The sequence below is a fragment of the Cyrtonyx montezumae genome, unplaced genomic scaffold, assembly GCF_038088225.1.
Source record: "Cyrtonyx montezumae isolate F1298 unplaced genomic scaffold, pur_monq_1.0 scaffold_3, whole genome shotgun sequence".
Lineage (NCBI taxonomy): Eukaryota > Metazoa > Chordata > Aves > Galliformes > Odontophoridae > Cyrtonyx > Cyrtonyx montezumae.
Genome location: NW_027072034.1, coordinates 160,527,600 through 160,554,087, shown reverse-complemented (window position 1 = coordinate 160,554,087; position 26,488 = coordinate 160,527,600). Strand labels below are relative to the sequence as shown.

The 26,488-nt window shown below is 47.1% G+C and overlaps 1 protein-coding gene across 1 annotated transcript in view; it reads right to left on the bottom strand.

The window, feature by feature from the left end:
- Nucleotides 1-26,025, bottom strand: part of UBE2H (ubiquitin conjugating enzyme E2 H) — a 41,935-nt gene extending 15,910 nt beyond the window's left edge. The window contains exons 1-3 of the mRNA XM_065743878.1: nucleotides 25,728-26,025; nucleotides 3,158-3,234; nucleotides 2,165-2,239 (exon numbers count right to left, since the gene is read on the bottom strand). Coding sequence (XP_065599950.1) covers nucleotides 2,165-2,239; nucleotides 3,158-3,234; nucleotides 25,728-25,780 — 205 coding nt within the window. The 5' untranslated portion in view covers nucleotides 25,781-26,025. The remainder of the gene's footprint in view (nucleotides 1-2,164; nucleotides 2,240-3,157; nucleotides 3,235-25,727) is intronic.
- Between the last annotated feature and the right edge of the window lie 463 nt (nucleotides 26,026-26,488).

Sequence of the window (26,488 nt, the reverse complement as noted above, 5' to 3'; positions counted from 1 at the left end):
TATTAAAGAAAGCGAAGTTGATTTTTTTCTATCCTTTATACATCCCAGTGACTTACACAGACTGTTTGAACTCTGCGTGTCATCGCTGCAGTGGGATCTTGCAATGCTGAGAACAGAAAGGCTGCAGACAAGCCATGTGTATGCTTTAGGTGACCTTTCTGTCCACTCTGTGGCTCTACCATCTGAGAAATCCTTCAAATTCCTCCCCACTAACTCCTACACTGTGTTATCCAGAGCTCAAACTGCTCGAGGACATCTGGGTTGGGATACTCATGCTTCCTTGAACTGCTCTCAGCTGATGGGGAGAGAAGACAACCTTGTCTCACTCCTGAGCTTGCTTCACATTGGATTCAGCAGGCTAGAGTCTTGCTTGGAGTTATCTGCACAGCCCAAGCTGCAGGTCTCCCTAGGAGAACAGTGCTGCAGAAATCAGCGGCCCAGAGGAAGGGGCTGAGACATTGCTTGGCCCTGGCTGCCAGGATAAGCTGAGCTGGAGCAGCTGAAACAGAATCAGACAATGAAAAACAAACATTTTCCTGCAGCTGGTGGGGAGCTTCCCTGGGTCCTAACGCTCCCAGTTCCCCCAGCTCCTCTGCCTTTCAGCTGAGCTCAATGCCAGCCCTCCATCTAGCATCGACAGTTTATTCAACCTGAAACCTAAGCTGCACACTGCTCTGCCCAGGAGGGAACCAGCATGTTCTCCTGGGTGCCAGTGATGCAGCCCTGCAGCAGCATTCAGCCTTTTGGGCAGCTCAGTGAGAGGAGCTGTGCTCTCAGCTGTACAAACAGGGACTTGGAAGGCAATGCTGGAGGGTCTGCTGAGCACAGAATGAGGTGGTAGGGAATAGATGAAAAGATGCTGTGCTAAAAAAGGAAGATGTTAGAAGGGACAAAGCAACTCAAGAGCAGGGATGCAATGCAGCTGGGCCAGCTCTCAGCCCAGGCTGCCTTTAACACCTCCATACCCCAACACCCTAAAGCTAAATCACCAAAAGGTCAACCCTACCTCCTTCTGGAGAATAACTGGAGCTGAAATCAAAAGCAATACAAAGGCACAAGAGCTTTGTTTAGATGTGTTGGCTTCCCAGGGAAGAAACTTTGTTTTTGTGTTAAACCAACAAGTTTGATTCAAAATACACACAGGAAGAAAGAAAAACTATCCTCAGTAGACTTGCAGCAAAGCATTTAACAACAAAGAAACCAGAGTTTAGGGTTTTGTCTGCAGCCTGCTCACGTTTAGGACCGTCAGTGTGGCAGTGCCCTGATCTGCATCTGTTTGTGGCAAGGAGAGGTGGGGAGGAGATAATGAGTTGCAACGAGTAGCACAGTGTGCATCTCCAACTGTCTCCAATTTAAGAGACTTATAAGAGATTTCAGGGCTGACTCAAGAGGAAGCAGAAATGGTCAGCATAGCTGCAGCAGCCCTGCACTGTTACTCAGCTGTGTGCACACTTGCTGTGCTTCAGTTCAGGTTGCAACAGAAAAAGGTAAAAGGTCGGGTGAAAACAGTGCTTCTCTTTCCCAAGAGGCACAGTTCACTGTGGGAAGCAGACATTACTTGTCACACTCACACAGGATTTTAAATAGATGGCACTCTTAAGTTAATGTCTATTTTAAGAAGGGAGCCAATACTCATCAACTCCAAGTCAGGATGTTGATATTGGATGGGACCCATCTGGTCCACCCCATACAGTCATGTTCCCACAACACTCCCAGTTCTTCAGTCCCCTCTGATGCCTAGAGCCACAAGTAAACCCTTCCAGAAAAGAACTGCCAAATCATGGGGTTATCAGCACTCACTCTGCAAGCCAGAACGTTAGAATTGAGCCTTCATACATCTGCTCCAGTTTTTCAAGCAATAGTGCCTATTTACAGCCTAAATGATTGGAAAGAGTTTGGTACTAGAAGGCATCTGTGTTAGATCACCGTTACTCAAGGACAAAGATATATGGATACGGTTTAAAGAACATTTCCTTATCAAACTTCCTATTTGCTCTCAAAAACAGGTCCAACCAGTCTGGCCAGCTGCAATTCCTCTGCTGATAGGTCCCTGCTTCTATATTCTTCCACACAGGCATCACCTCCTCCAAGAGGACAACAGCTTCAGCCCCTGCCTTCTTTCCCATGCACTTCAAGATTCTGACAGAAAGTGATTACTGATTACCTATAGATGGGGATTTGAAAGGGTATTTATCAGGAAGGTCGACTCTAACTTTCCATACTCCACCTTCATATGGTGCTGCAAGGAAAGAAATGCAGTATTAGACACGCTTCATAACTCTGGAGAGAATAAATAGAATTACAGCAATAAACAAATCATCTTTGGAGGAATTCTCACGTCCCACCAGAGGGTAAAAGCATTCTGCCTGTACTGTCTCACAAGAAATACTCAGTTTTAACTTATACTGCAAAAGATCTCTGCACAAAGGCCCAAGAGCCTTATTCTAAGCAGAGAGTTTGGAATAAGCTACTTAACTTTAGAGATGTTGCTAAATTAAGACATGCTGGAGACCTGACTTGTAATCTAGTCACTGGAAAAGCCATCGTCATTACCAACTCCACAGACATTCAGATGATGGCGATGCAAAATTTGAGGCAGGTCTGGAAGAGCTAAGGATAAATGAGAGGAGTGCTGAAGGCCTCAGCAGAGGGCCTGGTGGTCAACATCCAAAGCTGCTCAGCACCAAGGGGTGGTTGATCTGCACTGCATCTTCCCCACCCTTGAGAGATCAACCCTCAAGAGCTGCCACTCCTTGACATCTCACCCCCATTTGGATTTGCTTATCTATTCCTCTGCTCCAGAAGGACATTTCGTGTCACTGAGGGACACGGGTTAGTGGGCATAGTGGGGATGGGGTTAATAGCTGGGATTTGGCAATCACAGGGGTCTGTTCCAACCTTAATGATTCTATGTAGGGATATGGTTTAGTGGGCATGGCAGGGATGGGTCAGTGTTTGGACTTGGTGATCAAAAGGGTCTTTTCCAACCTTAATGATTCTATGACTCTATTTAGGGATATGATTTAGAGGGCACTGTGGGGATGGTTGGGACCTGGTGATCACAGTGGCCTTTTCCAACCGTAATGATTCTATATCCCCCACCCCCACTATGCACAATTAGCTTTGTTTTCATAGAAGAGATGGGTCATATACTTACTTCCTTGTGGTCCATAAAACTTCACGACAAATTCATTGAGTCCTCCTAAGATTGTGACTTCATGCTTGCTCTCAATCCTGATATATCGAGTAAAGGAAAACACTGAAGCTGAGAAACAAAACCATCCACTCAAGAGAGGAGTAACCTGCTGAAAACCTGCGAAACCGAACAGTTTAAGCCCAAACATCCCAAGTACCTGACAACATGCAATTTGAGCATCCTGACACATTGCTCATGCTGGATGTTTACCCTCCTGCATGGATTAGAGAAGCAGAGCTCTCCTTGATTCCTCCTCTGACAAAAGCGAGCGCTGATGAATTCCATTCTACTTGGCCGCCTTCGGTGCTGTCAGATGGCCTCCCACAGCTACCATGCAAATTACAGCAATCTCATGTTAATTTGACTTGCAAGACCAAAAAACTCAGCATCTTCAGAGGGATGGTAGAAGGGTGAGATTCTAAGGCACCATCAGAGTGCTAAAAGAACAACTGTATTTTTCAACATCTAAAGGAAAGAATCAAAGCACCAGCACTTTGGAAAGAAGGGAATACAAACTGAAAGGAGAGAGATTTCCATTCCACATAAGGCTCAGTTAATACAATTAGCAGTGATGTTTTGGCATCCAAGCTTGCTGAAGAATTCTGCTACAAATCAGGGTTAATGGATTGTGAAAAATATCCTACAGCAATTACCTTTCATCGATAACCTTAATATGAATTACGAGGGAAGTACTGGAAAAAAAAATAGAGGAAGAAGACATCAGAGATTTCCTGAACTTCAGATTGCTTCAGTTCTGCATCTCTGAGGCAACCCAGCTTCGAGACAAAGGGATGGCCACCAACACACACCTTACATGCTCCTGACACACCAGGAACTGCTTGGGACCCACCAGCAGGAACCAGTAATTCTCATCACCAGGCACGATTGCGTATTTTGACCTATGGGAAGAGGTTCCTGGATCCCCAAGTGTCCCAGAAGCACGCACACATACTTGTACATGTACACAGGAGATCCAAGTTTCATCTTCAGTGTCCATCAGGACTTACAGCAGTTCCTGATGCATAACGACTCTCACATTGGAGCTTTCCCACAGTTCTGGCTCCAAAAGACTCTGGCTGCAACTAGCTTATTCTCATGTGGAGGGGGAAAAAGGTTTACAGCAGTTTGTTTGGGATCAGGAGATTTCTTCTAGCTGCTCTGCTCTATAGCTTAGCAGCAAGGAACTCAATGCACCTGGCTGTCACCCAGAGCAGCTCACAGAGGGCAGATCAAAACCTTTCTGCCCCAAGTGCCCGTGATTTGTCTGCTAAAAGCCAGATTTCTCCACCACGTCCCTAAAGGTTTGTGCAGAACAGCTCAGCAGCCAAGTTGTGCAGCTTGTTCCAGACCTGGCGTTAAGGGATGCTTATCACCACATCCTTCCACACCACCCTGCAGCAAAGCACTGTGTTTTAAATACAGTCTGAATTCCTTAAGCACTCCTCTAATGCATAAATGTTCCACGTTCAGGAAGAGGCTCTCACACAAACCCTTTGTGTGTGATGATGCCCAAGAGTGAAACGTTTACTACTGAAGTATGTTAACACTTACAGCAGCTTTGCAGATCAAGTTAAATACAAATGGTTTTAGTTAGGACTAAATCAAGTACCACTTAATAAAAAACAGCTCTCCAAGCCTGATGTTCAGAGCAAACTCTTGAGCAGCTGCAGCATGCATGCTATTATTCAGCTGCACAAGTTAATGTTGATTATAAATAGTTTTCTGCACTGAGACTGAAGTCCAGGTTAGAAAACCTATTAGCGAGTGATGCAGTGCCATATTTGATTGTTCTCCCTATTGTGACAAGGACCTAAAATCACAGTTAAGAAGAAGAAAACAACAAATGTGTTCGATTCACAAAGGAATATGCACTGAGATGTGTTTAGGAACAGTGGCATTGTTTACTGACATGATATAAGATCACAATGACCTCAAAAGAAGGTCAATCTCAGCAATACACTCCAGGAGAACTTGAGGCTGACCCAAAGGCTCCTCTAACTTTATTATCCCCCCCAAAAACTTAACAGAGAAACCTCTAACAAAAGGAAGAAGCACTGGGGAATAGCAAAAAGCACTTCAAACATTTGCAGGATCACAATTGTAGAGAAAGCTCCACTACAACGGATGGCAATGCATAGCAGAACAAAGAATGCCAGCTCTGACCCAACCATTTGTTCAGCTCAGATGGAAGTTTTCCATAAGGAAAAGCCTCACAAACAAATCCCAAATGAATCTTGTTCCAAACAGGCCAGCAGTTATAACGAGACATCTTGGACCCAGGAAAGCACTGCTTTGGTGACCTGCAGCTGGGGACAGCATGAGAGGCAGACAAGATCTGTACCTTCTAAGTCTACTCTGTTCAGAAGAACTCTCTGTGCCCATCAGTGTTTGTTGATGCACTCGTTAGGTAGATGAGGAGAAAAAGAACTATCAGTTAATAGATGAAGGCTTGAATATCCTTGATTCCACTGCTGTGAGCAGTCTGCCTTGTTTCCAGGACAGGGCACACAATCTGTGTATACTGGAGTGAGATCAGAGCTACATAACCAGCCTGTAACTCATACTATTTGCTAAAACATTGAATAATAAAAGTGAAATCCCTTCCAAAATTCTCAGCTTGCTCCTACAAATCCAGGCAACTAACGGCCTCCTTATCACCTATGCATTCTACTTTGACTTTGTGATGAACAGAGTGTAAAAGTTGGGAGAAAAGAGCACAACCTGGACACAAGTTCCTACTGCTGATAGATAAGGATTTCAAAAGCATTACCTTAAGACTACAGCAACCAAGGACTCCCTTCCTGAGGACCTGAAGACAAATCATCTCAGCCCCACGTCTGTTCAGGGAATTTTCACTTAAGTGCTGAAAATATTTTAGAGGATGACATGGAAAGCAAAGCCTATTTTCAAATATCAATTCAGAAGAGGTTGCTAGGAGAGAGACAGAAGAGAATTTTTCCTGCAGCTGATTACAGGCTCCCTGTACAGTGCTTGAAACATGCCAGAAGCCCAAAGGCTAACTGTGCTACCTATTAGCATTACAGTAACATCCAGAGCCCCCTATCAAGATCAAGGCTCTATTGTTCAGGGGGTTGAGCTCGGAGGAAATCGTTGCCTTGGTCAGAATCAAAAGAGATTTAAAGCATTTTGTCCCAAAGCAGAATGGGCAAAAAAAAAAAAAAAAAAAAGGCAAAAAAAACACCCCAACCACACAAAACCCTTCAAATCTGTAAGGTTAGAGATTGCCCGAGCACGCCAGAAATAGAGCAACTGCTGTGGGTCTGCCTCTTGCAGGGTCAAATTCCCACTCCCTCATCCTCCCACGTGGCCTCACACGAGGCCACCCACTGCCATGGATCTGGAGAAATCCTGCAGGAATGAAAAGCTCTGTTTGGATACAGCCTTACCCCCAGATCTCCCCAAATCCCAGATGCATGTTGTGGCCAACAGATGGTCAGTCTGTTCACAGGACTGAGTGTTTTTTTTTCCTGGCAAACACTGAAGCTAAATAAAAAACAAAAAGTGTCCCATCACTTAAGTCACCTCAGTTCTGAGCCTGGGTAAATCAGTTTTCCAGCTACAAGCATCACTCTGAAAATACTTTTGAGCAATCTGAGCACCCTGATTGAGCTGCAGATGTCTCTGTTGCTGGGGAGTTGGACTAGATGGACTTTTAATGGTCTCTTCAAACTCAAACAATTTAAAAAAACCCAGGCTGAACTTTAGGCTAACAGCACTGAGATTATTAAAATCCATTGGTTTTCTCCCCAAGCAAGTGATTCTCATTGCCACAGCTTTCAGTGCTCCTTGGCACACAGCATATCCATTTCTGGTGCAAGCACACTGTATGAATTCTGGTGGAGACATCCACAGTGCTGTCAGGAAAGCACTGAGGGAATGTGCAGTTTGTCCTCACGCACCTGAGACAAATCCAGATCTTCCTTCACTTGTATGGGGTCTGTCTGAGAACCCCTCAGCATAACTCACCTAAATCCTACAGCAGAGAGAAGGGGAAGTGCACCACAAAGAGGTCCCACTCACAGCAAGATGGCAGCGGTTACTGGAACTGAAAGTGCTCTATAAGCTAGTGAAAAACAAATGAATAATTGAAGAGGAACCTATGCTGGGTTGCTGTGCTATTAGTTTGGATATGCACACTGCTTTCTCGTTAGAAATGCAGTTTCTCTTTAAGAAAAAAACAACTCACTCGCTTTTTCTTAGTGCAGCTACAAAGAAACCAGACAAGAATGAACATTTTAAAAGTTACTCTGCATTCACCTTTCTTCATTTCAGGTCAAAGGTGGCAAATTTCCCCCAAGATAAACATACCTGTAACCAGAAATTCCATCAAAAGGCACTTTCCCAGTGCAGCCACATGGACTGATCCACACACCAAGGGTGGGATTGGGACATTTGGGGAGAAGGAGCTGCCACTCCTCCAGCCTGGTTTGCTCCTGATGATTTCTGGCTGGCTGTTTTGCACTAAACTTCATACCAAGAAACTGGAGAAATGAGCATAAAGTAGAAAAGACAAGTCAGCTTTGTTTCCCAGAAGACATTTTTCAAGAGTTATATGCTATCAACTGATTCAGAGTCAACTTTTTTTCCTATGAAGGCAACACTCCAGGCTTCAAATCAAGTGGTCTTCTCCCTCCAGAAGTGAAGGGAATGACCACCAAGCAATGGAAGGTGCATCCCACTCATCACTGGTGGAGCAATACTACCCTTATCCTCCAGGAGGCGAAGCAACTCATTATCCCAACTCATTGTCCCCCCCCATACTGCTCCCTTGAAAAGTTTCAGTTTGCTAAGAAAAAGAGAGAGCAGACAGATACATATTCTTGCTGTGGAGAAACAAAAAAAAGACTGGAATCAGCTTATCCTTCACAATCAGATTAGATGAGAACACAATTAGTGTCGTTTTGACAGCAGGTAACACCAATGTAGCTCAACTCCAGCTATGCACTGCTGATTACTGTGCAGTTCATTTGCATTTAAAACATGACATGTGCAAGCACCAGGCCCTCATTTTACCAGGTATTGTGAGGCAGGATGAGAAGATGTACAGAATCAAAGAAACACCTTCTGATTTGCATCACAGCAGAGCTATTCAGAGCTATTTCTGTGGTTTGGTCAGTCCTGGGAGAACTATGATGGAAAGAAATTGTTTGAAACTGTCCTGTGTGAGGGTTGCATTAGCATCAGTCAAGGAAAGAAGAAGCTGATGGACAAGATTATTGAATGCGAAAGGAAGGAACCAGACCTGGTGGAAGGGATTCAGAACAAAGCAGAGCTGTTGGAGCATGTCTGGAGGAGAGTCATGAGGATTCTCAGAGGGCTGAAGCACCTCTGCTATGAAGGCAGGCTGATGGAGATGAGGGTTTTCAGCCTGGAGAAGATTCTATGATCTTTAAGGAGAGGACACCGAATGAAGAGCATTTAAGTGCAGTTAGTCCACAATCAGTATCTGTGATTAGTGACCATACAGATGCTCATCTGATAGGAACAAAGGGAAACAATTAGGGTACCTTGTGCCCTCAGTCACCAGGTCAGAGCTGCATGGCACAGAATTCAACACGTCAACATTTACAGTCACAGGAGAAACCAAAGTCACATCTAGAAGCCCTGAAGACAACAGTGTTAATTTACATGGCCACGCACCTGCCTCCAAATTGAGCAATGAGATGTGTTTGCAAAGCCACAACTTCCATTAGGAAAAGTTTGTTACCATGGAGATTGTACATACTGGTGGAACGGAGTATTTAACATACAAACAATAATCAAACTTCTCAAACAAGTGAGAAATTTCAAGTGTGTTTGGAGTGAAACAGCAGAAGGAGAAAACACAGCCGTTTCTTTTTCCAGTTGGGCTTGGTACAGTTGATTTCCTCTCTTTGTAAGGACTTAAGAAGCATCTGAAAGCTGTAAAACCACAGAATGGAGAGCCTGGCTCCCAACATGTGCTACACCTGACACCAAGTCTAAGATTTGACCACAAATGGGCATTTAACAAGAGTACATCAGGTCTCCTGAAAGCAGGATGCCTCTCCTACATTCCTGCAGTTGGAATACTTCACCACTTCTGGCTTCCCGAAGACATCACTGTTCTGAGAATATTCCTTTCCCACAAGTGAAGCTTGCACGAGATTTCTGTAGGCTTTACCAAAATAATTTTTCTTTCCACTCCAAGAAACCTACACAGTCATTTAGAAACTGCCACCTCAGTAACAGCAGCACAAAACCCAAAACACACAGTATCTCCACGGGCTGCAAAGCCCCTGGGATACGACATGTTTGTAGTCAAAACAGACAGATGCAGAGGAGGTCAGCAGCTGAGCTCCTGCAAGAGCTTTCATTTATGAGAAACCCAGAAACAGCTCAAGCTTTTGATTTTGAATGAGATGAAGAGCTTCATGGGGGGAGGGAGAAAGTGTCAAAGCAAATATTATTGTGCTGGTAAACTCAGAGCTAAACTGGGTTGAATTTGAAGATGCTTTGGCACTGGACAGTTATCAGTTCTGGAAATGGAATCCAATTTGTTCCCCTTTACCAGAAATGAGAGTGCTGAGAACTGTTTTAATAGACACTTCACACTGAAATGTCTCCAACAAAAATCCCAAAGTCCTCTCCAAACAAGGCACTGCACCAACTGATCTGGATTACAAAAGTATTGGGGGTTGTGAGAGGGACAAGGACAGAAAATCTTGGATCTTGCTCCCTGCAATCAGGACTACATGGACCACGAGAGCTCTCTGAAGCGTGAAACATCAGAGCAGAAACAAAGAAAGGCAGAGCTGCTCTGTGGGCACCTCGTGCAACAAAGTCACCTACACAACAGCACTGTTTTGCAGAGCTCCTTCCAACCCTACACCAGATCCCACTACAGCAGATACCAAGAGCACGCAGAAATACCCCACAACGTACTTCTTACTCATCAAGGTCACATCTTGCATGGGTTGGTTTGTTTTTTTTTTTCATTTTGCTATCTGTTTTTAAAGAGTTTTGTAAATAGTCAAACCTTGATCTTGAGAACTGAGGCAGCAACGCCCATCCACAACAACAGGCAGAGCGAGCTGTGCTTGAACTGCAAACTGAAGCACTGAAGTGGATGGGGATCAGAACAAGGCGTAGGCAATGGTCTTGGAGGTCCCTTCCAACTCAAGCCAACTCGATGACTTTATGACCTCACGTAGCACAGGGGAAGAGCCATTGTGTGGCTTCAAGCTGGATTTCCCACCCTCCTGTTAACAGCTCAATCTGAAATAAACAGTGCCCCTCCAGACCCACGTGCTTGTTTCGGGGGCAGATCACCCCGTGGCACCTGTGGATTTCTGTTCCTTCTTTACTAGAAATGCATGTTTTTCAAGAACAAGTTCAATTTTGCTCTTCCTTGTCAGCAGACAATGCACAGTGACTCACGAGCAGGTGGAAAATCTATGGGATGAGCAACACCCATGGGGCAGTCCGCCCATCATCAGTATAACTCACTTTGCATAGGTATGTCCAATAACACCCATCATTAACAAGGCTCTTAATTGAGCATCCACACCACACAATGGTGCACTTAAAATCTCAGATCAGAAGTTATAACATTCTGAAGTTTTTACAACTTTTTTTTGTTAAAAAAAAAAAAGGTATCTCAGGAAAAGATGTCCTAGAGGAGCAGCTCAGATGGGACTTTCCATATACACTCAGTGTTTGGGTTTTTATGGCAAACAAATGACCCGAAGGACAGAGCAGAAAGTTTTGTACACCCATATCTGAGCTGAAAGAGTGATGACAACTGCAGTTTCCAACACAGACCAAACACTGTTTGCTCTCAGACCAAAGCAGGAGAAAGGGATTTAAGAATGAGTACCTTTCAGACCTTGGCTACACACAGCAGCCAAAGCTTGCAGACACTTTTTTCTTCCTTTCCAGGCCATCTACAATGAAAAGATGAAAACATCAAACAAAACACAATGTACCAAGAAACGAATGCAGTTGGGCTTAAAGAAAAGGTGTTGGAGCTTCAGTTTAGTACACAAATACCTACAGTAACCCAATACATCACTGTCAATTCTATTAAACCACCTTTTTTCTTGCACTCTTAGCATGCATTGGAACACTGTAATGCCTCCTCTTCAGCTCCCAGATAGATCCAAGGTCCCAGTGCACACAGATGAGATGCACAGTGGTTTTGCCCTACTTTTACTTTCTTCAGTCTACACAGTCACCTGTGTTTAGGTGTTTTGTTCATAAAGATGCATTCCTCTCAGCTTTCAGGTTGAGTATCAGGAAAAAATTCTTCTCTGATAAAGTGGTGAGGCATTGGAACAGGCTGCCCAGGGAGGTGGTGGAGCTGCCATCCCTGGACGTGGAGGCACAGAGGGATGCAGTGGGGGTGGGTCAGGGTTGGACTTGGTGATCTTTAGAGGTCTTTTCCAACCTTAATGGTTCTGTGATTGTGCATCTGGTCTCGAAGCTGAGGCTAAGTCAGGTCAACTTCCAATATACACCAACAGAGACATGTTCCAAGGTTAAGCACGTGGTCCATTCGTGACATTTCCCAACCATCAAGTCACTAAGCACAACCACGACGCAGTTTGGTTGGTTGGTGTCCAAACCACCTGCAAAGAGTTTGCTTGTTTATCATCCTTGGAAATTCAGGAAATCAGCCTGGTGCTTCAGCCAGCCGTGGCAATCCCTCTTGCATCCAATTCCTGGTACAAAAGCTGATGATAGGAAGTTAAATCCTCAATCTTTTAACGAGCATTTGTAAAAGTCCGGAGCTCTTCGAAGGGTTTTTTGGCCTTTCCCAAAAGATTTTCCTGGCATTTTAAGGTCTAAAGATGCATTATGTTCAAGAGGAAGACATGAAAGAGCCATGCTCAGAGCTTAACAATGATCCCCACACCAGCTTCCTTGTGCAATGGAAAGGCAAGCTTTCGGGGACGGCAGAGAGGTTGCCAAGGAAGAATCTAACAAAGAGTTTGGGCCTTTGTTCAGGGCTGTGAATGCAGCAGCAGGCCCCAGCTCATCAGCCACCAACAAAACCTCGTCAGGGCAGCGTGGGTGCCCGGAACAGGAGGTGCCCTGATGCTGGGACCCCTTCCATGCTGCACAAAGTTATGCGAAATATCTTTCTTTTACACCTTCCAGAGTGGGTCTTGGCCTTGCTCAGCAACTGCAGGAGCAAAAATGCAGTGTCCAGGCTGTGCCTCAACAAGTAGAATTCCCTTCTCAGCACCTCACAGGGGTGTAGTAAAGCTGCTTTGGCACCACCACAATCACAGGAAAGGAAAAAGGTGTTGGTTTTTTTTTTTTGTTTTAATAAACAGAAGTGCAACCAGCAGAACAGCAGCGGGTACTGCTAAAAGCACAGGAATATGCAGTCCTCAGTGCTTTGAGCAGGCAGTTTCCTCTGGAACAACCTCCCTGAACCTGGGGGAGAGCGTGAGCTTTCCCCAGAGGCATATGGAAAGTGCTCTCCCCTCTGATAATCTCAAAGCACTTGGGAGTAAGTACTCCCCATGTCCCTCGTCCTAAAGCACAAAGTCCATTTTGGGATGAGCAAATACAAACTCATCCTGTCCTGGTCCCCAGATCAGGAGCTCATCATCCAGTCCCCTTGCTTCCAAGCCAAGAGTCTGTCCTAGTCCATCTGCCCAGGCTTAATTATCTCCTCCTCTCCCAATTCCCTAACGAGAGGCACATCGGTTAACCAGAGACAGAGCCTGGGGGAGTTATACAAATGAACCATCCCAATTTATGTCCACAGACTCCTGATTGCCAGGGGACAAACACTTGCCTCAAGCTATTCCCTGCAGCAGCAGTGATACCTGAAGTTTGTCACGTGGCTGATAAAAGCAGTTCATTTTAAATTGAACTCTGTAATCGAGTTCTGCGTGCATCATCGCCATACAAGCTGCTCTATCAATATGAACAGCATTGTTGGAGCACTGCAATCCTGAGCTCTTACACTGCTCCTGAGCTTTGGAGAGCAAAGGCAGTGCTTTCTTATAATTAGAAGATTCCTTGACATCATCTGTTTGGGTCATCATTATAAAAGGGACAAAGGAACACCACCACAACCACACTAAAAACTAATTAACACAGTTCAGTCATTAGCAGTGCAGCTGCCTGAAAAGTGGGATTTTGTCACAGAGCTTGAAGTGTCTCCTCCTTCAGAGAAGAGCTGAAAAAAAACCCCAAAGCTGGCAACACTGTAGAACAAAAAGCCCAGCACTGACCTCTGCCAGATGCTCTGAATTACAGGTGACCTCCAGCAGACCCAGCAAGGCTTTCAAAGACTCACATTTATCACAGCCTCCTTTAATAAATCAGAATTAAGAAAACTTGACACACTTGAAGCCGGTTTTGATGACAATACTCCTAATCCACACAGAAAAAAAACCCCACAAACTCTAATGAACCAGAGTGCTGCTGCAAACAGACAATCTCAAAACGACCGATGAACTTACAATAAAGAACAGCCCAGAACTGCAGAACCAGCACATCATTCCCAGCAGGACTGAAACTTTCCACTGTTATGTCAGCAGAAGTATTATTCTTCCCCCCTCCTTTACTCATCACTTGACAATTTTAGCAGAGATGTGGGGCTTGGAAGAACAGCAGTGGGGGTGCTTTCTCCTTGAGAGGTGCTCCAGACATGAGCTGCTCCCCCACCAAAATGGCACGCACCTCTGGGAGCACTGCAGTGTGACCATGGATGCAGCTGGATGATAAACCATCAGGTTTCTCCTCCTAGGGAAGCAACACGGGCAACCCAGACAGGATTCGAGGCAGTAATCCGTGAGGTGAAAAGCTTCAGATCCTATTACTGTGCTCTTCCCTTCCTGTGCTTCATATGTTGTCACTGAGCAACTCTGCAAGCAAGTCTTGGTGGTGCTCTGCAGGATCCAGAACAAAAAAGGGGTGGAGAATCTCAACCCTCACGTTCAAGAGATGTATGAGGAGTTGTAGGGTACAGCCCAAAAAAATCCCAGAAACTGTAAGGCAGGAGCTGGATGCAAAGCCTCACACTTGTGGCTCATCTGCTAAATTTAGCCTCGTCTGGCAATGACCTAAAAACGGCTGATGTGGGTTTCTGTGACTCATGTGACAGCTTGGTCAGCTCCATTCAGGTCTGGTGAGAAGGACGTGTGTGCTGCAGAGTCTTTGTAGCTCCTGGGTGACTTCAGAAGGGATTGGTGAGAAGCAGTTATTGACTCCAACTCAAATGCAGTGGCGTGGATTGAGCCCAGCAGCTTCAGCTTCTGACCTGCTGATCCATCCTGCATCTTGCTGAAGAATTAGGGGACATCTCTTGCTGGAAACCCTTTGGGAAGGAGTGTAAAAGCCTCCACAGCTAGCAATGGGCTCTCCTCCTGGTGTTCAGTAGCAGGTTCCCAATTACTGGAAATAAAACCCATGGGAGATGACAAAGCTCCCATATCTCACAACACCTTGTATCATCCAAGCCTGCAGAAAGCTGATGAGAGCAAGCTGGCTTAACTAACACTGAGCTTCAGGTAGGAGCAAAGAAAGCTGTGACTTCGGGAGCCACTCAGAGGCAGGAAGGACAATTTAAGGGCTCACTAACCTGGATGTATTCAGAGGCTCTGAAAAAAAATAAATAAAACAGCAATAAAACCACAAAAAAAAAGTCATGATGCAGCCTGCAGAATCCAGTTACACCCCAGCCAGACTGCACAGGAAGCTCTTGCAAACAGGCAAAATGAAGTCCAAAAAAGGAAACGACATCAAATGCAATGCTCTTAAGTAGAGGAGTAAAACTTTTGGCTCTAACAAGGCAGAGATGCCAGGGTAAACCCTAAAGCAGTCTTATCAATCCCCACTTCCACAGCCAACTCCAGCTAAAAGCAAAAGGAGGAAAAAAAAAAAAGCATGGGAGGCATCAAGACCATACACACAACATTCAAACGGAGGTGCAAGAAGTGTTTGGGCTCTCCCAGGGCACCTTTGCACAAGTCTCAAATTGCCCTCCCCAGGATCTGTGCACAAATAACCCAACAGAACACGTTTCTGGGTATGACTAAGCAGGTGTAACACGCAGATTTTTGCTTAACCTGCAGTCTTTTCCCCCATGCATCATGTTGAAGTGATGAAAGATCCTTCTTACAGAAAAAAAAAGGTCACCCTGTAAAGGAGAGCAAAGCTGAGGAGCTGCACAAACGGACGTGTGCCTGCAGGAAACACAGAGGGAGCTCCCAAACTGCTCCAAATCCCAACGAGAGAATCTGGCCCTCTAGCTTCAACGTGTACCACAATTCCAATGCTCCTCTCCCAGTCTGTACTCTAAATTTGTGAAAGTGAGTCCAGCAACAGAAGGAGATAACTTGCCCCTTGCAGGACTCAACACTGAAGCGAGTTAGCAAATTTTCTTAGTTCTTTCAGAGTATATGCACTTCTGTGGCATACCTTCACTGGCAAAACCACGCAAGGGCTCAGCATTACAAGCACCTTACTGCAAATCATCTCAAGTTTACCATACATATTCTTTCCCCCATTCGACAAGATGCAAATCTCATCACCCTGGGGAGATTCGATTGCTAATTAAAATGGGGCTTATGGGTTCAATGATTTGCTGAAGCCATAAGAAGTGTTTTTCTTCAGGTCTGCACATCTAGAGCTGTGGGATTCCTCCTGCTTTTCTCACTGGAGCTGTGACTGCATTTGTCTTTGGATAAGTTAACGGAGTGTGGCTACTGCTGGTGAATTCCCTTCTTTCTTGACCTAACAAGGCATGTATTTAACTCACCTTTACCTTCTGCTCACATCAAACAAAAGAAAAGATGGCAGAAACGACAAAGAAAAAAAAAAACAGAAATAAAACCCGACCTAACATAACTCAATCACCAGCTACAAGCAAGCCAGGAGCTGTTTTAATCCAACACAAGGCGCACGAGTTCATCAGTGTACACGATCCTAAAAAAGCAAGCAGCAGCTCCAGCAGGGCACTTCCCTGCACGGACTCCATGGGACAGAGGAGGGGTGAGCTGACACCTCGGTGCATACCTTCCCTTTCAAGGAACACGGGCTCTGGTGGCGAGTTACACGGATCTGATTTCTGACATCTCAACTCCTGCACCGCGTGTCACCGTTCCCGTGTTCTCCTTTTGGGATCCGAGCTCACCCCGATAACCGCACGCGGATTCCTCTGTTTGCTGGGAGGATCGAGTTACCCATGATGGCAGGCTGCTCACCAAGTGCTGATCAAGTCTGCTTCCTTCTTCCCAGTGCTTCTCCCATGGCAGGTCTTAAGGGCAAAAAGGTGGAGGAATGCTGGGCAGCACCGAGGAGCAGTCAGCATCACCGTGCTGAGTCACATCTCTTAGATTTAATGTTTCCAGGAGAAGCACTCTGCTCCTGGAAGGGCTCTTTCTTTCTTTCGGCCTCGTTTAATTTACAGTCTTACAAAGCAAGGATTACAAAGCAAGGCTATTCTCATACTTCTGCTGATATCAGCTCGCGATGTGCTCTTTCCCAGCCATGGAGGTGCTTTGAGAAGTGCTGCACTGCTGCATCTCCCCACGTACAGGACCCTTCTGGCACACAGAACATGAGCTCAGCAGGAAAGCAGCCTGGTTATTGTGAGGTTTAAAGCTTGTGCTACATGATATCATCCCTCGGCATTCACATTCAGCTGGGTTGGCTTTAGGATTGGGGAGGGCAGGTCGGCAAGTTTGAATTAATGGCATTAGAGGGGAGAAAAAGTCTTTGCTCGGCTTCAAGCATTAAGGGCACACTAAAAGGGCATTATCTTCCACCTGCTTTGAAGTTTTTCACCAACGAAGAAGTTTTGACTGAAGGCAGCAGCCAGGAGATACCTCTCTCTGCCCCAAAAATAGGAATTTTCCCCAAAACAAAACAGTTTGGGATCAGCCAGGATACGAGGACATTTTTGGACAGCATCCATCATTAACTCCATCTATCACAAACTCCACATCAATTCCAAGGTTCCATTCCACCAGTGTTCAAAAGCATCAGCAGATCTCCCAAGGTTGATATTGAGTTAAAAGAAAACAAACCAACCAACCCAAACCTGAGAAACTCTCCACAAATTCACAGCCAAATCTGATTCTTTCCAAAATAAAATGAGCTGGCTCCAGGCCATTCGCAGCTGAACGAGCAAGACTCAAAGGAGCAGCTTTGTTTGTCCCTAAAACCGAGTCTGAAGTCTTAAATCACATCCATGCTGGCCAGCAAAAAAATAGACCTTAGTAGCTGTTCTCTGATACCATTTAGATCCATAGAATCATTAAAGTTGGAAAGACCACTAAGGTCATCAGGTTCAACCATCAATACATTACCACCATTGCCCACTAATCCATGCCCCCGAACAGAATCATACAGTCATCGATGCATTGTGCTTCCTGGAGGCATTCAAGGCCAGGCTGGATCAGATCCTGGGCAGTCTGATCTAGTAGTTGGCAACCCTGCCCACGACAGAGAGCTTGAACTAGATGATCTTTAAGGTCCCCTCCAATCTATGCCATTCTATGATTTAGGCTGGAAAACCACCCAGTTAACCACATCCTTTAGAGCCACACCTTCCCAGGGACACCTCAAAGAGCAGCACTTCATTTGAGCTCCCATCAGCCCTGGTTTATGCTCTTATCAGTCTTCCTGGCACACACACACCAAAAAAAAAAGGGTGTCTCGTCGGACATTGTCCCCAGCCCCAGTGCTTCACTTCACAGCTCCAGAGCATGACCAACCCTGCCACCATTGAGACAAATCAACATAATGCCAACGGCCAAGAGACACCAAAGCCCTGAAGTTAATCATTTATCAATTGTTTCAACACTGCATGCATTAGTTTACCATGCTAGAGGTCACTTGAGGACATGGGTATCTGCTTTAGTAACACATTTTTTTTTCCACTTTATAAATATATACATAAAGAACAGCAGGCAGGTGAGAAAAGCACAGCTCCAAAGCTGTTCCTGCTCACTCAAGATTTTAGGTTCCCTCCTCCTTCTTTCAATGACTTGGAGCCAGCATTGAATCACAGAGTCATAAGGGTTAGGAAAGACCTCTAGGATCATCTAGGACCATCAACCCATCACCACCATGCTCACTACATTACGTCCTAAATAGAATAACAGAATCATTACGTTTGGAAAAGACAACTAAGATCATTTGGTCCAGCCACCAAGCCAACACCACCACGGCCACTGTCCCTGATAATTGCAAAGTACACAACCCTGTCTTCAATCCCAATGGGTTTTAGCCCAAACGTGACTCCTCAGGCTGCAGAAAACTGACTTTTCTCGAGTGCCAACAAACTTAAGGTCACCTTTCGGTGCCACACCTCATGTGGGGGAGAGAGCAGGCACAATTCATCCTCTCTCAGCTCCATGCATTCACTGTGTATCCCACCATCTCCCCTCCTCTTGCTCACTTCCACTCCATTATATTCTGTTGTGGTACAGCCATTAGAACAACTCCACAGCTGTTACCTGAGCAGCTTCCCAGCAGCCAGGGAGGCAGCAGTGATTTGCACATCCATAATTCACACGCTGGTTTCCCCCCTCCTCATCCTTCTCCATCACTGCTCAAGGCCAGGTGAAAAGCCCACTGGAATTTGGAAATAATGCAAAATTTATCTAACAATCAACTGTCAGCTTTTAACCTCCACCTTTGACGGGGGATGACAAATGCCTCCGGGGTTGAGCCCCCTTAAGGAGCTCCAACTGTCACAGAGGCAGAGTTAGCCTGACAAAAAAAAACCCATGAAGACAGATTTACAACGTTCATTTTTAAGGGAGCATCACCAAAAAACAAAAACAAAAAAATCACAGCCAGCTGCAGCCAAATTGTTTCCGAATAATCCACGCAGGTTTTCCATTTGTACAATCCCAAGGAAAATGTTTTAACATTTTTCTTCTACCCTTTTATCCTGAGGGAAAAAGAGAACAATGAGATGCAACCATTCCTGGAAAAGAAGCACCTGACACCACAAGACCGATGGAAAACGCTGCAGTAAAAACCCCTTCCTCACACTGACACACCAACATCTGGAAGTCTGCACCAGTTTCATGTGCTTTGTGTGGGATGTACGGGCACGTTCTGCAATTTGCAGTTTAAAAGGGATTAAAGACAATAGGATAACAACAATACTTCAGCTTGAGAACAATACAGATGTACCCTCTACCTGATCTGAAACACGCGATGCCAAGAACATGAGCTATGAGTGTTTTGGCTTCGCTTTGAAGGCTGAATCAATTTGCTCCAGAGAAGCAGTCCAGTGATTTAAGGCCACAGGACAGCTCTTGGAAGCTGTAATGGGAACGAGAATGACAAAAAAAAAAAATCTCAGTCCCAAATCCAGCATCAGCCCCAATTTGCAGGGAATCGTTAGAGAAGACCCAAGAGGCAGTGAAATCACTTCTTTCCAAGGACTGTAAATCCACCCTCAATCTCAGATCGTTACGTGAGGGACTGGAAGATGACAGGGACTGGAGATGATGAGATCACGTTTCGTTATCAGTGCCCAAAAGGACTGAGAAGGAACAGGAGGGGAAAAAACCTGGCAGAACCTCAGCAGAGATTGCCTTAGTGACAAACAAGTGGCTTGCATGCGCTTCTCTGGAACAGCCAAACAGTCCTCAAACCACATCAGCATCAAGGAGTAATTTTAAGCATCCTAAGAAGGCAGAAAAAAAAGAAAAAAAGAGGAATGAATGGTTAAAAAAAAAAAGCAGCAGTGAGAGGGTCGTGATTCTGGCAGCAATAAAAGGGACTCTCACTGCTTCTGTGGGATGAGGCAGGAGATCCAGCACTGGGGGAAGAACAAAACCCAGAGCTTTCTGGTGGAGGGCAGCGTGCACGCAGCACTGGGCACACAGGTTGGATGACCTACAAGAAAGCAGAGGGGGCAAGGTCGTGTGATACCGTGGTCATGAGAGCTTTGTTTGGGTGAGGAGAGACAAAAGAGCAGCGCTCTGTGTTCGTTATTCCAGAAATACACAGACAAAACCCACGGGGAAATGGAGGGAGTGAAAGGAGAAGAGCTGAGCTCACACAATAAGACACACAATGAAGGCTCAACTCCTGTACGCACACCCACGTATTTAATCCACGTTCAATATTAAAACCTGGTGTTCAGCAAGCTCTGCCAAAATAACATCCAGGGCTCCGGGACAGCCAAGCAGAAAATCCAGACACCTCTCCCTCCGCGTCACGTCACCTCTGATTTAAGCAGACAGCAGAACAGATAGCTGTGGGGCTGGGAACCCATCCCATGCAGCAGCCCGGCCCTTTAACCACGAGCACCCTCCTACCTTAACAACAACCTGCTATGTGTTTATCCTGGTTGAGACTCTGATTAAATCACGGTTTAAAGAAGGGCACTGAGTACCAACAGGTGCTGAGAACACACAACCAGCAATCACTGCACACTGGGCTGGTTTCAGATGTACTCTTCCCTTCCTAATTAGCTTGCTGTTGCCCAATTCCTGCTGCTTTAATAATTAAGAACACAGTTAGGGAGAAAAGTTTGTCTTATTTTAAGCTCTTTGCTTTTGCTCGCAGGAGGTTCCACAAATGGAAGAAGGAAGATTCTGGGGGTGGTTGCAGGTCTGCTGCAGGCACACAGCTTTCCTTACAGAGCTCCTGCCCCTACCAGGGCCAACGTGGAGACCCTACATCCCACCCCATGAAGCAGCACAACCAGCACTAAGACAAACTGCAGGCTCTACTCACGGGAACATCAGGTGTAATATTCAGCCAGGAAATGAAATCACACCGATTCTCACTGGGGGACATCTTCTGGTTCATCCCACATATGAGGATTTGAACAGGGCTTTTGCAAGATGCACAGCCATGCTACAAGTTGGGATTGTTGCTGCTGGTGCTGAGCACGTGGGAGGGCATTCAGTGCCTCCAAATCCTGCAGGGATGTAAGAGAAGTCGTGATGCCACTTAAAAACAATCACCTACCACAGATCCAAGTCTGCCCAGAGCACAGTGTACCTCCACAGGACAGACAGGGATATATTACACGTGCCACCTGAGGCACAGCACAGAGACACCATTTTGCAACGCAAGGCACTCGTTTTGCTACCAATAAACAGAACAATAAAGAGGTCCATGCAGGATTTTTAAACTGTTACTACAAAGAAACAGCCTCCAAGATCTGGTTAATCAGCATTTAGTCATCTGATGCTTAACAGCTGGGTACTATGAGTGTGATGAGGGCTGATCTGCAGTTTGGAGAACCAAAATCACCCCAGAAATAGTTAAAATTACCCACGTGCAGAGAGAGACAAAGACTTCATTCTTCTTTTTTTTTTTTTTTTAATAGGGCTCAAAAAGTACCAAGATGATACCCTAAAAGCTGGCATTTGGGAACAAGGATTTTTTGCCTCTCCTCTTGTCCATACACTGCTGGAAAGCTCTAATATCAGAAGGCACAGTGCCTGCTCTCCTAACAGCAGCGTGCTTTGCTGTATTTTGTTCAGAAAGCATAACCTGTGCCCACATTTCTGTGGGGTTTTGGGGCCCAAAATGGAATCATGGCATCACCTATGATGCCTACCCATGATTCTATGATCCTGGTGCATTCTGAAGTACCACCACCTCATCCCAGGAGACCTCATTAAAGCAAAACCCCAGAAGGAGAGCAAAAAAAAAAAAAGAAAACAACAAAAAAAGAAGCATTGCCATTTACATTCCCATTTGTAAAAGTTTCCAGAATTCTCCTTAAAGGAGGAAATAAAAACCACACAAAAATAACAACAACAAAAAAAGCAACAGAAAACCAAGTGCTGAACCCTACCAAAACAAGACATTCCAGTGCACATGCTCTTCCCTTGGGGAAAGGCCAAGAGAACCACGACACGTGACGGCCCCATTGCTCAACGCACCCTGGAAGGGGTTCAAGTCGGGCGATAAGTGTGGTGTAAACCCATCATGAGCAGAAAAAGGAATTCAGCCCAATGTAAACTGTGTCCTACCCTTCGCCTCAGTCGATCCGAGCGTGGCAAACAGTGGGGTTTTGAGATTACAAAACGCTCGGCAGGTAAATGAGCAGCTTTAGTGCTTCCATTCCCCTCGAGCCTAAAATGAGAGGAGTCCATATATCACCTTCCCCAGAGGTTGTGACACGTGTAACAGTGTTCAGCCCCACAAAGAGCACAGAAAAGGGGAGATCCGAGCGAAGTTGGGCGCTGTTTAGGATTCCTTCCATGCACAGGACAGGGCAGCACTTCCCTTTTCTAGCTGGCTCCCATGCTTAAAAATAGAGCCTGAATCCTCCACACGGAGCCAGGAGCACCGAGCCACAAAAGGAGGAAAATAAATCAGTGCGGAATAAACTCCCGTCCGAGGGGAGGCTGCAGCGAGCTCGCCCCGAGGAACAATAAACTACAGCTCAGAATGGGGACAACAGCCCCTGGTTGCCCTGTGGTGGGCTCGGGGACCCCCCCAGCTGTGCCCCCCAGTCCAGGTAAAGCTGTAGGGTCACCACTCCCCATCAGCTGTCGGCTCGCTCCGCCCCGGCCACGGTTTCCGGGTAGTAACAGAGCAGCCAATGAGTGGAGCTGTGAGCTCTGCCCAAGGCCTCTAGCCTGCAAAAAGGGCTCTGAACACAACGGCTCACCCCAAAACAGGGGGCACGGCGAGGCCTCAAAATCCTAAGGGGAATCTGGAGGGATCCAGAGCTCCAACTGGGGACAGTGGGCAGGATCCCGAGCGTGACAAAGCCATAGTGCAGGTGGGGGGGGGGGAGGGGAGATGGACAGGCAGTGTCCCCTCACTCTGTGTTATCCCAAAAAGTCTGACAGACAACAGTGGGGTCTGCAGCCCCCCCTAAAATGAGGGAATGCAGCACAGATGCCACATCCTCAGCGTCTACGCAACCAGGAGAGAAACAATGAGTGACTCAGAGTTTCAGCACATCATCATCACCATCATCATCCAGGAGGTTATTAAACATCAGTTTGGCACATGAACACACATAGTTCCCCCCCCCCCCCCCAACCCCCCTCCGCCCCACAGAGCAACCTCTCCCTGTTCCCTGCTCACAAAGAGGCGGCCACAAAAGGACACGGACGTGTTGGGATTGAGAATGGGAAGCATAAAAGGAGCCCACTCAGCTCCTGAACCTGTCAGAGCCGGGAGGGGGGGGGGGGGGGGGGGGGAGGTGGAGAGTGGGGTTGTTTGGTAATGCCATCCCTGATCCTAAAGGTAAAGGCTGTAACTCCCAAATCCATGCCACTATTCTACTAAAAAAGAGGTTGAAAGGGGGAATTGTAATTAAAATGATAGCCAAAAAAAAAAAAAAAAGGGGAAGAAAAACAAAAACCACCACCACGACAACAACACCCTGGAGCCTCAGGGAGGAGTGCATTCCTTCAGAGCAGTCCTCTCTCATTTGATCACCACCAAAACCATCCGAGCTCCCGGATCTCTGCTTCCAGCCGGGAAGAACCTCAGCGTAAATGAAGGGAAATATATTGGGAACTGGGGCCCAGCGAGCCGAGCTCACCCTGCCAGGCAGGGCGAGTCAGACAGACAAACAAAAAAGGGCCATGGGGAGGGAGGGAGGAGCAGTGAGCAGTCATCTGACACATCCAACTTCCTAAGTTTGCTGTCCGCTCCAACCCCACAATAAGAGATCTCTGCTGTTGGAAGAGCCCTTTGGGTTCTTTTGTCGAAGGGGAGAATGAAAGCAGAGCAGACAGCAATAGGGGAGGGAGAAGGGGGGGGGGGAACTGTGGAGATTTTGGGGCTTTCTATCCACCACCGACTTCGGGAATACAGAGAGAAGAGAAGCACTTCGGAAAACCTCTTCTTTGTCTCTAAAATGCTGTGGCTACGATACTAACAAAACAGGAATAAAAACAAAACAAAACAAAAAAAAAAACAGAAAGGAACAGGGGGAGGGGAAAAGAGAGCAGCATCGGGCTCAGGTTGGGCCTCGACGTTGAGATATCCCTAAGGAAGATACTCCCCCACCCCACCCCCCCACCCCACACACCGTCAAACAGCTGGAACCGCCGACCCCCCCCCCCCCCCCCCCCTCCCGCCGCGATTAAGCACCGATGGCAATTTGCATCGGGGCAGAGAATGACATGTGTGTAACTTTAAACCCCCGGATAAAAATAGCTGCGATTCAACCATGATCGCGAGTCATTTCCTATCTGCTTTCAAAACAACGCGAAAACACAGCGAGAGCGGCTTCGGGGAGAGCGAAGGCACACGCGGAACGTCAACAGAAGTTTCCTTCGATAAGCCACAAACGGGAGCTGAGGCACTCCCTCCCATCCTCCCAACCCCTCCCCCCCCCCCCTTTAAAAAACACTAAAAATAATACAAAATCCAAGCAAGTTTGTTTATCTCGCTGGAAACTCAATCGGACCTCCACGGCACAGAGGGAGCAGCCCCAGAAAGAGAGCTGGAAAACATTGGGGCTGGTGTTGGTTTTTGGGCCCCTGCTCCCCCCCACCAAACCAGCTCGCCCTCCCCCCCTCCTCCTCCCCCCCAACTCCTCCACTTTGGGGCACAAACTACGAAGAAAGTGATCCTATAGGCAAACTCCCTACGACATTTGTCAACACGGAGAGAGAGGAAAGGGTTGAATTTTCCACCTATAAAGGAGGAAAAGAAAAAGAAAGGTGGGGGGGGGGATATAAACATGGAACGGTTGGAGGAAAAATATAAACAAATCTATCACGGAAGGAGGGGGAGAAATAAGCCTTAACCCAATGTGGAATGTTACATAAACAGCACCTTGAGGAGCCTCTTCACCCCCCCCAAGTAGAGCCATTTAAGGGGCTATAAGGTAGGCCCCTCCCTAAAATATATAAAAACAAATTAAAGCCTTCAGCTGAAGATTCTGAGCAAAATATGGGGTAAATAATAATGGATTTGAGGCATGTTTTCTGCTGGAGGGTTGGGATTAAGGGGGGAGGGCGGGATTGTTAAGGTGGGTGGAGGGCACATTGGGGGGGGTGGAGTTGACAACCTTGGGGAGGGGGTGCTGAGCCCTAAAGGTAGAAATGTCCCCCCATCTAAGCATCTAAGTACAGGAGGGCTCAGACTGTGGGGTCGGGGAGTGGGGGGACCCTGAGCGAAGGGGGAAGTGGGTGGGGGGGGGAGAGGAGGGCAGTCACAGATCTTAAAAGGTGGAAAAACCCCCACCAAAATAATGGGAAAGCTCGAAGCAGGAGGAGAGTGGAGGGGGGGGCTCCTCCTACTTATGGGGGGGAAGAGATGGAAGGTGAGGCCTTCCCCTAGCTATATGAGGAGGAATGGGGGGCCTTTAACTCCGTAATAATGGGATGGAAGAGGTGGGGAGGAGAGAAGCCTAACCCTGCTCGAGAGGGTTAGGCTCGAGAAGTAGGCCTAAGCCTGAGGCCTCACAAAGGGACATTGCCACCGCTGAGGGGAGGGGGAGGAAGAAGGGGAGATAACAGACAGGGGTCCCCAGTACCCCCCCCCACTCTTCCCCAATGCCGGTGCAGGCCCTAAACCCACAACACAGGGAAGGGGGAGGAACAGAAGGAAGAGGGAAGGATACAGCTTGACCACGTCGGTGTCCATCCGCCTCTTGCCCGGGCTGGGGGAGGACATGGTGGTCGCGGCCGCCCCCGGTGCTCCGGGCGGGCTGTCAGCGCCGCCGCCTCTATACCGTCACCGCTGAAGAGTGAATGGAGCGGTGGGGGAGCCGCTGGGACCCCCCCTCGGTCGTCGCTGTCGTCGTCGTCGTCGCCTCCTCCTCCTTCTCCTCCGCCCTCTCCTGTGGTGACGGTGACGGCGCCACCGCCGCGCGCTCCCTCAGCGCCGCTCCGTTCTCCTCTGCCGGAGCCTCTCTCTGGCCCTCTGACGTCACTGCGAGATGACGTCACAACCCCTCCGCGCTGCCATTGGCCGAGCGAGGCTGCGTTCCGCAGGCCCCGCCCAGCCGCCGGGGGGTGACGGGAGTTGTAGTGCGTGGGGGAAGCTGAGCTCGCGGGGAGGTCACGGGTTCGAGACCCCGCCGGGGTGTGCGGGTGGTAAATGTAGGCTTTGGGATTCGGTCAGGGGGAACGGCACCGAAAACACCGACAGGCAGAGACACCGGTGTGGTTGGAGGAGGGACACCAGGCAGCCCCAAATCGCTGTGAGAAGCCTCAACAAAAAAACCCTCAAGGGATTGTAAATGAGGAATGTGTCAGAGGGTTGAAGTGTCGCTGCTGTCACGTGGGGTTTCCGGTGTGACAGAGCTGAAGCATCACCCCATGCCTCAGTTTACTCAACTGGATGGGGCAGGTGGCCCGGAGGTGACAGGAGGGCACATGA